The sequence below is a fragment of the Barbatula barbatula genome (assembly GCF_947034865.1).
Source record: "Barbatula barbatula genome assembly, chromosome: 1".
Classification (NCBI taxonomy): domain Eukaryota; kingdom Metazoa; phylum Chordata; class Actinopteri; order Cypriniformes; family Nemacheilidae; genus Barbatula; species Barbatula barbatula.
In genome coordinates, this window is record NC_136766.1 from 34,325,055 (window position 1) to 34,338,777 (window position 13,723).

General features: G+C 39.0%; 1 protein-coding gene across 2 annotated transcripts in view; it reads left to right on the top strand.

Moving 5' to 3' along the window:
- Positions 1-13,723, top strand: part of adamtsl3 (ADAMTS-like 3) — a 102,450-nt gene that overhangs the window by 77,120 nt on the left and 11,607 nt on the right. For both annotated transcript variants that reach the window (XM_079460268.1, XM_079460267.1), the window contains exons 18-23: positions 1,074-1,278; positions 2,717-2,899; positions 3,269-3,422; positions 4,239-5,202; positions 10,798-10,925; positions 11,011-11,139. In XM_079460268.1, coding sequence (XP_079316394.1) covers positions 1,074-1,278; positions 2,717-2,899; positions 3,269-3,422; positions 4,239-5,202; positions 10,798-10,925; positions 11,011-11,139 — 1,763 coding nt within the window. The remainder of the gene's footprint in view (positions 1-1,073; positions 1,279-2,716; positions 2,900-3,268; positions 3,423-4,238; positions 5,203-10,797; positions 10,926-11,010; positions 11,140-13,723) is intronic.

Below are 13,723 nucleotides of genomic sequence, written 5' to 3' on the forward strand. Positions count from 1 at the left end.
TTACCACTAAAAATGGGAACATTTTATTATTTTGATATTGGTCATTTATATATATATATATTATATGTGTATATATTTATATTGTTATAGAAGGTTTAGTTATTTATTTCAGTTGTAGTTTTTTATATATCAAATAAATGTAATGTAAAAGTTAAACGAATCTATAATGACACAGTTTTTCTTTTTTAAAAAGTCTTTTCAGGTAATATTTGTAGTGCCTTCACTTTTTTTGCGTTATTGCGAACGCAACCTTTTTCATGTTCTTGGGTTCGTCCTTCAATGTCAGACTAACTGATTTGTTTAACAACAAACATGTTTGACATTGAAACATGTTGCGTGCAAAAGAAATGACAAATAAATACTACAGGAATCCTCCGGCTCTTTTTTTTCAAGGGTCTAAAATTGAACTCGCCGGGCTAAATCACATTAAACAACCAATTTCGGATTGAATCTAAATAGCTTGTCAGACCGCTTACAATAAAAACATATCACGAAAATAATGTGTTTTTCGGTTAACTGACCGTTTGCCAAGAAAAGCAGGGCAGCTGGCTTTTTCAAGCAATGCATTATAGGATAAATGATTTTTCTTGGAGCGAAATGATTTTCTTTTCTTAGACGTTTGATGTGCCGCTTTTTACATACAGCCGCACAGAACGTTACAGTAGTTCAGATGTTTCTGTAAATGAAGCGAGATTGTTATCTCAGAATATACGAGCACTAGTTGGAATCTGAAGAATTTTCGCTATACGATCTCCAGTCATTTCAACCTACAGTATTGCATGTCATGAAATGCCAGTGTTCATAAAACTTAAAGACCAGGGGAAAGTAACTTCATGTTTTGCATTACCGCAACGTGCATACCCTGGGAATATTTAGCTAAATTATAAACACGCTGACCCATAAACCTTATCTATGTTTGCGTGCCTATGTTTGAAATCGAATTAAAAAAAGCATTATTGTACTTTCCATTTCACTCAGAAATACATCACGTTATAGAAAAGATAAATGTGTTGTGATTGTCTGGAACAGTTATGAGATGAATCCGCTCACGTGCACATGTGTGTTGTGTTTAGATGGGAGGTGAGCGTGTGGAACCCGTGTTCTGTCTCGTGTGGTGTGGGACTGCAGACACGCAGTGTGTCGTGTGTGAGGACTGTGGCTGGAAACCGAACGGATCCAGCGTCCAGTAAAGACTGCGTGGAAAGCAGACCCCCAGAATTACAGGCCTGCAACCAGATGGCGTGTCCACCCGCATGGGTGACTGAGAGCTGGCAACAGGTTATTGACCCCCTTCATGAAATAAAACGACACTGTAAATAAATGCCATAATAAAAGTTCTCTCATAGAGAATAACACAAAAGCTGAATTATATTCCATTCCATAATAAATCGATTTTTCCGTTTGTTATGCTGAATTTCGAAGGGATACTTCACCCTAAAATCACGAATTACTCTCCAGTTGTTCAAAATCTGTATAACTTTCTTCTGATGAACACAGAGAAAGATGTTTGGAAGGATGCTAACCAAACAGTTCTTGGCCCCTGTTGACTGCCATAGTAGGAACAATAACAACGGTTTGCTTTCCTACATTCTTCAAAATATCTTCTGTTGTGTTCAACAGAACAAAGACATTTATACAGATTTGGAACAACTCGAGAGCGAGTAAATGTTGGCAGAGTTTTCATTTTTGAGTGAACTGTCCCTTTAAGTTTATTCTGCAAATGGAAACCATGTGGCAATAGGGGAAAAAAGGGGAAAAATTACCTGAAAACACGTTTATTGTCTTGTTTTGTTAAGTAAATATATATATGTTTGCTAAGTCTTGCTGAGGTACCAAAATATTGGTATATATTTATAAGAAAGAATTCAAAAGTTTTTGCAGCTATGCAATGCACATTATTTGTATTATTATTTTTTCCGTTTACCGTTATAATGTTATTTTTACATTATCTATATAATTCTTTCACAGAGTTTGTAAGAGGAATGTCGGAGACCAGGTTGTAATAATTAGTTCCCATATGAAAGGCTAATATTTTAGTTGGCAGAGAAGGGGAAGTAGACAAAAATAAATGAAAGAAAACAAGGCCGATAACCTGAAGTCATATTAACATTTCGTTTTATATTGAACGCATCTATACGGTAACATCACAGATCCACACACAGTAAACAATTAGTTTTTCTTATTAAACACGTGTTCCTGTGTTAAACATAATGCACAATCTCGTTCTTTTATAGTTTTGAGTAAGGGGTGCTTTGCATCATCTCGGATCAAATAATGAAAGCGCTGCCGTTCACCGTTTATCATCAGAGCTGTGCAATACAAATAGTTATGAAATTCGTTTAAGCGCCATATGGACAACAAGGCTGCTTGTGACCCTCGACCCTCGGATGTCATGACGTCATTCACAGTTTCTGATGAATATATGACAAATTGAAATGCATATTATTTTTATTTATTTTTGACTGTTAAAATTTTCCTTTCGCTCGACGAGAGGGGAGGGGGGGGGTGCTGCAGCCCACAAAGCATCCGTACTTCCTGTGGCTAAAAATAAAACAAATCAGTATTTGGCATTTCTACTGTAAACTACCGTTAAATCATCTTCACATCAAGGGTTGATGTTATATTTACTCAAATTTAGCATTTTTGCGTGATTGTAGTGTGTTTGCTGAAGTGGTTTGTTTGTTTTTGTTTGGTGTGTGTTTGTTTTGCGGCTCAGTGCTCTCATTCATGCGGCAGAGGATCACAGTGGCGTAAAGTTTACTGTAAACAGAGGTTGGCTACAGGAAGCTACCGAAGATTGGGAGACGAGGAGTGTCCCGGAAACAAACCCGCGGCACACAGAACATGCTTCATCTCCGACTGTCTCCTGCCCCGTCTGGAGGGAGGAGAGTGGTCCAAGGTGGGAATTAATTAAAAAAAGATATATACAGTATTTATATATAAATATGAAAATAAATAGCTTTCTGTTTAGGTTAGAATTAGTGTCGCAATTTTAACAGTACATACTGTTTAATAATAATTTATATTAAATATCAGAAGTCGATGGTGTGGTAAGTTTGCAAGGAAGAAAAAAAATATACACTCAAATATTGAAGCTGTGTCCTACGGAAAAATCCAAACAATTGTATGACAATCTTGTAATAGAATGTAGAAGTAGATAAAAAGACCTAGATGAAAAAATGTAAGATACAAAGTAAAAGATGGCAAGTTGCATTCTCTCATGTTGGAAAACAATTGTTAATTTAAATGGGTGTATGTGTGTCGGCAGTGCTCTGTGACTTGCGGTAAAGGCGTTCAGCGTCGTGAACCCGTGTGCCGGAGACAGACGGCGTCCGGTCAAATGGTCACTCTGGACAGGTCAGCCTGCGGTGGCCTTTCCCTCCCTCCTTTAGTCCGGAGCTGTCGCATGAGCCCCTGCAGCAGTAAGATCTTCAATCCATTATAGTTTCTCATCTGCACGAATGTGAGGCTTTGATTTTAACCAAACAGAATTGAAAAAATATTGATGCAAAAAATAATGGACAGGTTGTCCCGACCCCCATCTCGCCTTTCGAACCTTAAACAAACAGAGTGCTAAGCTACTGAGCCACAGTGCCGCAGTATTAATACTTTTGGGGGAAATCAGCCTTTGATTGCTTTTAGTGTGTTTTTAAAATGGCGTAGAACTAATTTCACCATTTGACAGACTTCACATTTATCTGTTATTAGATCAAATCAGATTAGATAAACTACTACCGAGACCTGACCTGTGTTTGACCTTCCTCTCACCGCAGTCTCCAGATATTCTGACACCAACAAGTTGACTTTGTTCGGGAAACTGTTTTTAAAAGTTTTTGGAGCGGCTTGTGCAAGAGCAATATCCTACTTGAGTTTCAGGTTTGGAATATGAAAAGCAGGCTTCTGTAGGTAACATTTCATGTGTTGTCATTGCGAACCCCCTGAACTCTCCATAGCCATATATAAGAGCTCTGTGTGAACATATTAAGAACTTCGTTTGGGTTCAATCTAAATTTCTGGGTTAATCATTTTGTAAATCTGTTGTATGGTGGAACAGTCGTGCAGCGTATTTTCATTTTCTTGAGAGTAAAAAATATTGATAGTTTCCTTCTACTTTTGAAAGTAAATGTGTGTTGTATGGTTTGACTACTTTAGGCTCGAGAAATTGAACTGTCGACTGTTTGGTAGTTTGGCAAACTCAAAACAAGGACAACTAAAACGTCTTGTTCCTCTCTCCGCAGAGCACAGATACTCCAAAAATCGTTGCCCTCAAGTCATGGGCCTAAAGCGCATCTACATCCAGACCAGACAGGAAAAACGTCTCAGTTTTACCGTTGGAGGACGCGCCTACCTTCTACCCAAAACCTCCATCACCGTCAAGTGTCCGGTGCGTCATTTCCCCAAAGCTCAGATCCGCTGGGAGAAAAATGGGAACGAGCTAAAAAGCTCAAAACATCTGAGCATCACCAAGTCTGGAGCATTGAGGATCTATAACCTGGATGCTGGGGACATCGGAGTGTACCGTTGCTGGGCCAACCAAGATTCAGAGACGTTCGTCCTGAAGCTCATTGGCCACAATAATAGACTCCTGGAGCATCCTGACGGTTTGGAGAAGGATGATGGATTTCATCCGTTCCTCAGCAAAGAGGGTGTAAAGTGCCATGAACAGGGATCTGCAAAGAAAACTTCAAAATTGTATCCGGGCTGGATGCAAAAGAACGAGTTTTACCGAGATGACAACGGTCAGACAAAGGACACTTTGAGTAAACACTCGGCGGCTTTTGTCCTTGAACCAGCACAGTTCGAGGAGCTCGTGAGGAACATCACTCAACTTGCAGAAAGCGGAGATGTGACGGATGAAATGGCGTCGCTTCTAATCCGCAAGATCATGGAGGACTTGGCCATCACTGAGCACGGGACAGCTAATAAAGAATTGAGCACTACGGTGGATAATTATTCAAATAAGACCCCAAACTCTTCGACACCTTCTTTGGGGATCAGAAAAGGCAGCGGAGCGGTGATCGTTCGTCAAAAGCATCACGGGTCTGCAATGAGCTTCCAGAGGGATCTCAGGATTCATGTGGGGAGGACTGCTTATCTGACCAATGCTACACACAGCCTCACGCTGATTTGTCCCGCCCAGGGATCACCTCACCCGACCCTGTCCTGGAGCAAAGATGGAGATCCGCTACAGAACACCAAAAGGTAAAACACAATAATATGCAGTGTAATGGGTCATATATGCCCGGTGCTATTGGATGCTTTTGTTCATGTATTTGTTTGATAATAATCTCCTCAATTGTGTTTGTATTATATATAATATATAACATTAAATATACAAATGTGTGATGTTTATTTATTTATTTATTCTGTGAAAACCATATTTCGGTTTTGTGTATGTATACATATATAATTGTTTATAATTAATGAATGGTTACATCATTTTGTTTTTTATATCATTTTATTTACTATATATAAAATACAAATATGTCATATTTATTCTTTGTCAATTCAACCATTTCGGAAACTTTGCCATCTTTTGATTTTACTCACAAGATGTTGTTTATAATTCATTTATGCTTATAAATAATTTTGTTTAAATATAAATTGGTTTATTTAATTTGTATACATCATTTTGTATTTATTATATATGATATAAATATATCATATTTAATTTTAATTGAAGTAGTTATTAATGTCATTAATGTAATAGCATTGAAAACCAACATATTAAATGCCATGGATGAATATTTAGTGAATGATCCACTATTTGGGGATTCAACAAAAAACTGCTTTTTACTTTGCGAAGTTTGGTTGCAATTTAAAGGGGGTGAAAAAGGACACCCCCTTTAAACTAATGACGGCATTATTATTTAATTTGACACAAATATTGGTAGAGTGGATATGTTGGTAAATTCTGTTGACTTTAGAAATCCTTGTTATATTATATGCCAGTGTTGACACTTCTAAAGTATTCTGATACACCAATACACCAAAAATGAATCCATGGCATGTTATTTGGTTTTCTTCATTTAATATCAATACATTTGTTGGTGCATTTTCAATAATGGCAATAAAACGACACCTGCGTTCTGTTGACTGAACTACATCTAGTGGTATACATGATTGTGTATACTGTAATATGTCAGATATTATCAACCCCAATCCATAGCGCACCTTGATTCTCATCCAACGAACATGATTTAAAAAATGTGTGTAGTTCGGCTTTAACACAACAAGCCATCTTTTCTCTTTATGAAAACAAGACTCCCTATGTACCTCTGAGTCCAGCGTGACTGATCTCGATTGAGCAGACACATATTCCAAAGGCTTAAATATTCACCTCCAGAGCACCCCGACTCTCATGTTAAGCGGTCTGTTAGGGTCAGAAACGCTGTCTGCGCTTGTTTCTGTCTCTCCAGGGTCGTTTTGTGGTATATAAGTGTAGGCTACACTGAAAACACTGAATTAGTCATTCAGATTTGTCCAGCTCAGGGCCTAATGTGGCCTCCACCCAGACAGTCGCCAAACATTGTCTGCCCCCCTTTCTGGCAAACGCTGGGTGACCTGAGACAGACGTGGCTGTACAAACATTGTTCCGGCCTCCTATTGCAACTTTGGCTTGGAAATCCTGCAACTTTGGTGTGAAATGTGAAATAGTGAAGTGCTTTTACTTTCAGTGGTCAATTTTGGCATGCTGTGATGTTGGTTGTGTTGACAGTCAGTGATTTCATGCTGTACATAGAAGTGCATATGAAATTCACATATCAGAACACTTGATACACCAAATTAGAGTATACTACATTGTTTTAAAAACACCCTATCAGAACACACAACAGCCAATCGTAACCCACAATAGCCAGTCAGAGCACAGCAGCCAATCAGGGCATAAAACAGCCAATCAGATCTCACAAAACATATGACACAGCAGCTAATCAGAACTTCCAGTCAGAGAAGCGGAACGGCTAACGAAACCCATTGACATCCATTAAAAATGACTAGCGCCTGAAGCCAGGACGTTAGCAATAGCTGTTATGCTTTTTTTGGCTAAAGGTTGCAGGCTGTCCATCTAGTGGCTTTAGTTGTGTCCCAAATGAAAAATGCTAATTCTACAAGGGTTAGGGTGGCCATTTCCATAACACCAAAAAGGAGGACACTTTGCGGCATTTAGTGAGGCAAGAATAACTGCAACTGGTGTACTCGCAAATATAATCAAATTTTGTCTATCACATCGATGGGATCACGATACAGTGATTCTGAAATAGCCTACTCTATTCATTGCCAGACAATTTGATCAACAACATATCTTGATGTAGACCTATGTGTAACAGAAGAGGCAAAAAAGTGCTTTTTGATATGAATTCGTGGTGTTTGGTCCATTCCGGACTAAATGATGTCAGACGTTTCGGCATGTTAACGTTATGATAGGGTAGTATCGTCCCAAATGGAAGACTAAACCGGAAGTATATCGGTTTCCCAGACGAGGGCAAATTACGTCAACCGCACAGCACAATCCGTGTAAATACAAATCTATACGTTGTAAATTGAATGTAGTTGTCATCTGTTTTGCCAAGCATTATTATATTCATCATCAGATTAAAGCATTATGACTGCACGAGAGTTTTGCTTGTAGCCCCGCCTCCCTTTCGCTACGTAAGAGAAAATGCGACCGTTAAGCCCGTGAAGTGCGCCAAGTTCCACACTTCATATTTTCGGTTCAAAAAGTGCATCATCCGTGTACTTAAAGCGCACAGGATTTTCAATGTGAACGCATTTCTCACACTATTTATACTACGAAATGCCGTAAAATATTGCGCGATTTGGAATCCACCTTTTTACGGACAACAACCAATCAGAACACACAGCAGCCAATCTTGACAAAAAAAAGCCAATCAAATCTAACAACGGCCCATAAGAACTGACAACATGCAATCAGAACATCCCTTCAGATTCCCAGAACTTACAAGAACCAATCAGAACTCACAGCAGCCAGCCAGAACTAAAAACAGCTAATTAGACACAAAGGAGCCAATCCGAGCTCACAACAGCAAACGGCCAATCAAACTAAAATAAAGTTCAACCGAGGTGAACTGAGGATTTCACTTTCAGCCATTACATTTATCGTCTTTCATTTCTGTATTTTTTGGTATCCCACACAGTCCTTTTATAATCCTTTATTTATTTATTATTCTCAAGTTATTTCAACCACAGAATTACACAGAGCTGCCAAATCATTTGCCTCCCACTCTCTGTTGTCAGGGCTGTTTCATCGGCGGTCTCAGCTGTGTTACCATGAGAGCAATGCTACTTATTCCCATTATAGAACTTCTCCAAAACCAAATATAACACCACTGCCAGTCTATGCCAGCCCAGTGCCAACCCAGAATAAACGCATTCCATTCCTACAGACTAATATTTACAATTAGGTAATGTTATTCTTGTCTTACTGCAAGTATTGGGAATATTTACAAATTGCCTTGCTGCATGAAAATTGCCCTAAATTCTTTCCATTTATCGCGTGTCCTTCCAAATATAATTTGAACAAACAATGAAGAATCTGTCCGTCTTTCCAATGCAATGTATATTTTTGTTGGTAACGATTTGAAATGTATTTATTTGAAGTAAAGTTTGATGTCATGTGATAAAAACGAGTATGTCAGACCTGCAGGTTCATGTTTCAAACAGAGATGGCAATAGAGAGGTATATGTTTGCAGCTTTAAATAAACGAACTCGCAAACTTTGTTCCTCTCACAGTAGTCTTTATCACATCGAGCTTATTATACGACATCAATCTCCATAAAGAAACAAACAAACGCAGCCGTAGCATCTCCCATGGCGCTTACGGCCCCGGGGCCCTTCCCTGCTGCGGCGCTTACATAGGGCTTCTTATTTTTGGCCAGATGTGAAGCAAAACACAGGCGAGGTGATTGACGTTCACAGACTCTGAAGCTGCGTGAAGCCTCACCTTTTAAAGCCTTTCCATTCGAATGGGTCTTGGCACAACAGCGATTTCACTAAATCAGGCGCTAACAAGGTGATGTTGCTTTACCCCGGCAGTTGTGAATTAAATATGACACACACACAGAGTTCCGGATGAAGTTTGTAACGGTGTGATTGATGTTATGAGCTGATGAGGTTTACATTACACCCCTCATTTCAATGAAGAATGTACGGTGGGTTTTTTTAAAGTGTTTGCTCGCATTTTGGGATCTGAAGAAACTCGTAACTTTGAGAAATAAACTTTGGCCTGTAACTTTCACTTCAGTGGACTGGAATGATTCTTCAAAACTTGCATTCTGTTAAAAGAAAGGCCAGTTGACGCAAAGAATGCTAATTATAAAGATAGCTTTAGCGGTAACACATTAGCATCCACACAGATGGACAATAACGTTATGTTTATTCTGAACGCACGTGCTTCGGTTTCACATTTGAACTGTGTGAGCTGAAATGGATTTTGATTGGCTATCAATGTTGGCTATCGTGCAATGATCTCCAGTCTCTGTATCACCAGTATTGTAGTTGTGGTTATGCGCATATAAATATTGTTATATTATAAATAAATGAGTTGTCTGTCTGTCTAATGCAATTCATATTTTTGCTGTTCAAATGAATATTCGCATAATTTGTAGGTAACAATTTAATGGACATATATTTATTTGAAGTCACGCAAACCGTATTTATTTTTGAGCAAGTACATACTGTAGAAAGGATCTCCTTACCTTGAAACGATATATACGAACTATATTAACGTCCACGACCAGGGACGATAGGCTTATGGTTATTCTAAGCTCACGCTGCAGTTTTACATTTTCAATACGTGAATTCAAATCGACTTGCTGCCAAAGTTTTATCGAAACATGCCAACTCTCGTTGATCTCAGTGTCGTATCTATTATTGGTAAAGTCGTGGCGAGGACGCTGCTGCTCACTTAAATATACTGCCATTTTTAATACTTTATAGTTATATAAAATGTATATTCTTGAGGCGTTTTGCTCTAGGACACAGTGGTAGGCTTACGAATCGTACCATCTGGGGTTTAAACCTTCAACCTTTGAATAACTACATTTGTAACCACTAAGCCACACCACAGCCTATTAAGACGTTTGTTTGTTCTTATCCTTTTCAATGCACTTATGATCTGTTATCCCTAATGAATTGTATGATTTAACTCACATGTTTCCAAAGACATCATTGTGCAGTGTAGGATAATGTTTGTGATTGTGGAAACAAAGCCACCGTTGTCTTAAGAAAGTTGCACGCATGTCTACCTCGGAGTCCACCCAGACGTGCCATCATGATTTAGATGATATCTTTTCGATGAGTTTGATACTTTGGACATGACTCAGCTGGAGTTTTTGTATCAACGGGTCTGAATGAGTGGGCTTTCATGACGCGTATGCTGGACTGGATACAATGTACATTTTGTGCCGCTGACGCTTTGTGGGTTTGGGTGGGAGTGCGCTAAGAACTCGCTAAACCCTAGAGGTTTTATTTTCTTTTTGTCTTCATCAATCAAACGTCTCTCTTCCAAAACGTAGTCAGTGGCATCGCTGTCTACATAGGCAGTCTTTGAGAAGAGATGTCAACAAAGAGCTCAGATTTGACAAGTCTGCAATCAAAAGTCAATAGTATTAAAGATCTCAACGTTAGAACGTTAAAGAACTCAAACATTACTCATCAGAATGTCCCCCTTTAGCCAGTTCTCCATTTAATCCAATGATGTCATTCAGACCAACCCTGATGTGCAGCCGTGCACAGATTTAAGTGAACTGACTGTTCGTGTCTCTTGCCCACCTCAGGATCTCATGGACCGGCAGTGGAGAACTTCACATCTCGGGTCATGATCCTAGAGATGTGGGCATCTACAGATGCACAGCCACCAATGACCATGGTGCAGATTCAGAGACGTCACATGTTCTAATGGCTGGTGAGCCGCACGCTTTTTTTTCTTTGTACGTGACACGAGTTGTTTGTTTTAGTAATAAACATGTGTTTTTATACTTTTCACACAGAATCTCCCACAATCGCTGTCTCATGGAGAAACACGTCGGATCTTCACAGCAGGAGCGTGGCAGTGTTGGTTGGGGGTTCTGTCCATGTCCGTGTCGGTGCCAACGTCACCCTGGGATGCCCTGTCAAAGGTCTGAGAGGATTGGTTTCTACTGTTGTGTTTTGTCCTTGGTTAACCTGTGAATAAGTCAACACGTTTGACGCATATCCCACTCTTAATAGCTCCCATCCATGTGGTTTGGGTAAAAGATTTGGCTCATTTGAGAGGAAGGGTGTGTAAAGTCAACAGGTGTGTCAATATTTACAAACACTAATCTACTGTGGCAAAATACGGCTCCTGGTGCCCTATTGTACAAGAACGTCTATAGATTTCTACCTGAACTTTAACATAATCGTGTCAATCAGAGTCGTTTTAGCTTAGTTCACCTTCAAAATGATAATTCTGTCATTTTTTACACATCCTCTTGTCATTTCAAACCTGTATGACCTCCAAACACAAAAGAAGATATTTTGAAGAATGTTGACAACAGAAAACCGCTGGTCCCCATTGACTTGCATTGGTTTTGTGTCCATGAGGACCGACTGTTTTTGATTACCAACATTTTTGTATATATCTCCTTTTGTGTTCAGCAGATGAAATGAAGTCATACAGGTTTGGACAGACACGCAGGTGAGTAAAACGATGAAAGAACTGTACTTATCATTTTAATTCGTTTTTTTGCATCAAACTGTTTCATAATGAAAGATGTCGACGTGCACAGAAAACTGAGTGCAGAAGTAAACAATCATGGAACGACGAAAATCATAGTTTCATTTAAAAATGTCGTTTTTTAGATCTGGAGAAGTCATGGGAATCTATTAAATCCTAGTTTGGAAAAGTTTTTTTTTCTGTTCACGTTCAGCTCAGAAATTTTTATGAGTTTAGAAATGGCTCTCCGTGCAATCTCTGTACAGTTATTAAAAATATGCAGTAATTGCAAACAGAGGGAAAAATCTTGGAGTAGCCGCTGGAAATCCAAAGACGTACGAATCCTAGCAATAATGATGAGAATACAACGTGTGCTTAAATCACATTTAGACACTTTTCAAATGCAGTGATGTGTAAAATCAAGATTTGACATTTGTCCATTTTATTTGAAATGAAATAAGATAAAGATCTAATAAAAAGTTTATTTGCAAAAACAGAATAACTCAGTTTAAAAATCATCTTTTTTATTGTGCGTTGCAAATAATATCAAGTTGGGTTCACTCAGAAACATAATCCAGTGTTTTATAAATATTACAGAAATAAAAATAAGTTGAGTGATTTTTCTTTAAAGTATTAAAAATCCAACTGTTAATTCCTCTAACTGTGTGTTCACATAGAGCGCGAATGAGGCGTCAAAAACGCGCTATTCGCGAGTAGTTTGACGCTTGAACATTTTGTGTTTACTCGCTTCATTCGCGTTATTCGCGTCATTCGCGCGTGAAATTCGCGTCATTCGCGCTATTCGCGTCATTCGCGAGTGAAATTCGCTTCACGAAAATGTTTTTACAATTTACCAGATTCTCCGACCTCCTCACTCACTTTCTTCCAAGCAAGATCCTTTTTATTCCTATTTTTATAAAAATATGAACACGTATCATATAGCTCCGGGTGTCCACACACTGAGATGAGCTTGTCCTCCATTTTTTATTTCTGCCTCTGCTCGCTACGTCACTACTAGAGCAGGCTCCTGATTGGTTAACGCGGCGCGAATTTTCGCCAAAGTTCAGATTTTTCAACTCGCGCAATTCGCCTCATTCGCGCATTTCGCGTCATTCGCGTCATTCGCGTCATTCGCGCTGTCGTGTCATTCGCGCTATTCGCGCCGCCTCATTCGCGATGACGTCTATCGCGTCTTTGCATTGACTTAACATGTAAATCACTCGCGATTGACGCCTCATTCGCGCTCGGTGTGAACACACAGTAAAAGGAATAAACTTTGGACACTGGATTATGTTTCTGAGTGAACCCAACTTTATATTATTTGCAATGCACAATAAAAACATGATTTTTAAACAGAGTTATTCTGTTTTTGCATCTACGATTATCTGAAAGATGATCAGAAACAGAAAATGTTGCCAAATGATGTGCTTTAAAACAACCAGTGTGCAATAAATAAAAAATCTAACCGAAATAAAAGTAAATACACATAACAATATAAATAAACCACCAGCTAATTTAAAAAAAAATAAAACCGTTACAATGTAAAATATGATTAAAAAACACAATTTAATGAAAATATGTAATAGCTGGTCCTGGCAGTATCGACCCTAATTTCACTCCAGCCCACTTCTGTGTTTTGTGTCCCATGAACTTCATAACCAAACCTGAAAATTCTTCCCCCTTTGACTTCCTTTATGTTTGCATTTTAAAATAAATAAAAGCCTCTCAGAGGCATGAAACCACAAATCCCATTGTGTTTCTCTTCACTCCCACCGCAGATTATACGGAGATGTTTGCTCAGGGATTCAGTCGATGCACCGTCTGTTAACCAAAGACCCGGCCCGCAAATATCAGCTGTTCTCTCTTTCTCTCATCGTCGTCTAACACGGAATCTGAATAACGTGTCCGGTCGGCTGCGCTAGACAGATGAAATAGGCAGGCATGCTGCAAAGCAATATGGGTAGAGATGTAAAGAGATACCGTAATTTAGTTGTTAAATTGACGGTGTGGATAGACGTCCTGTTGGG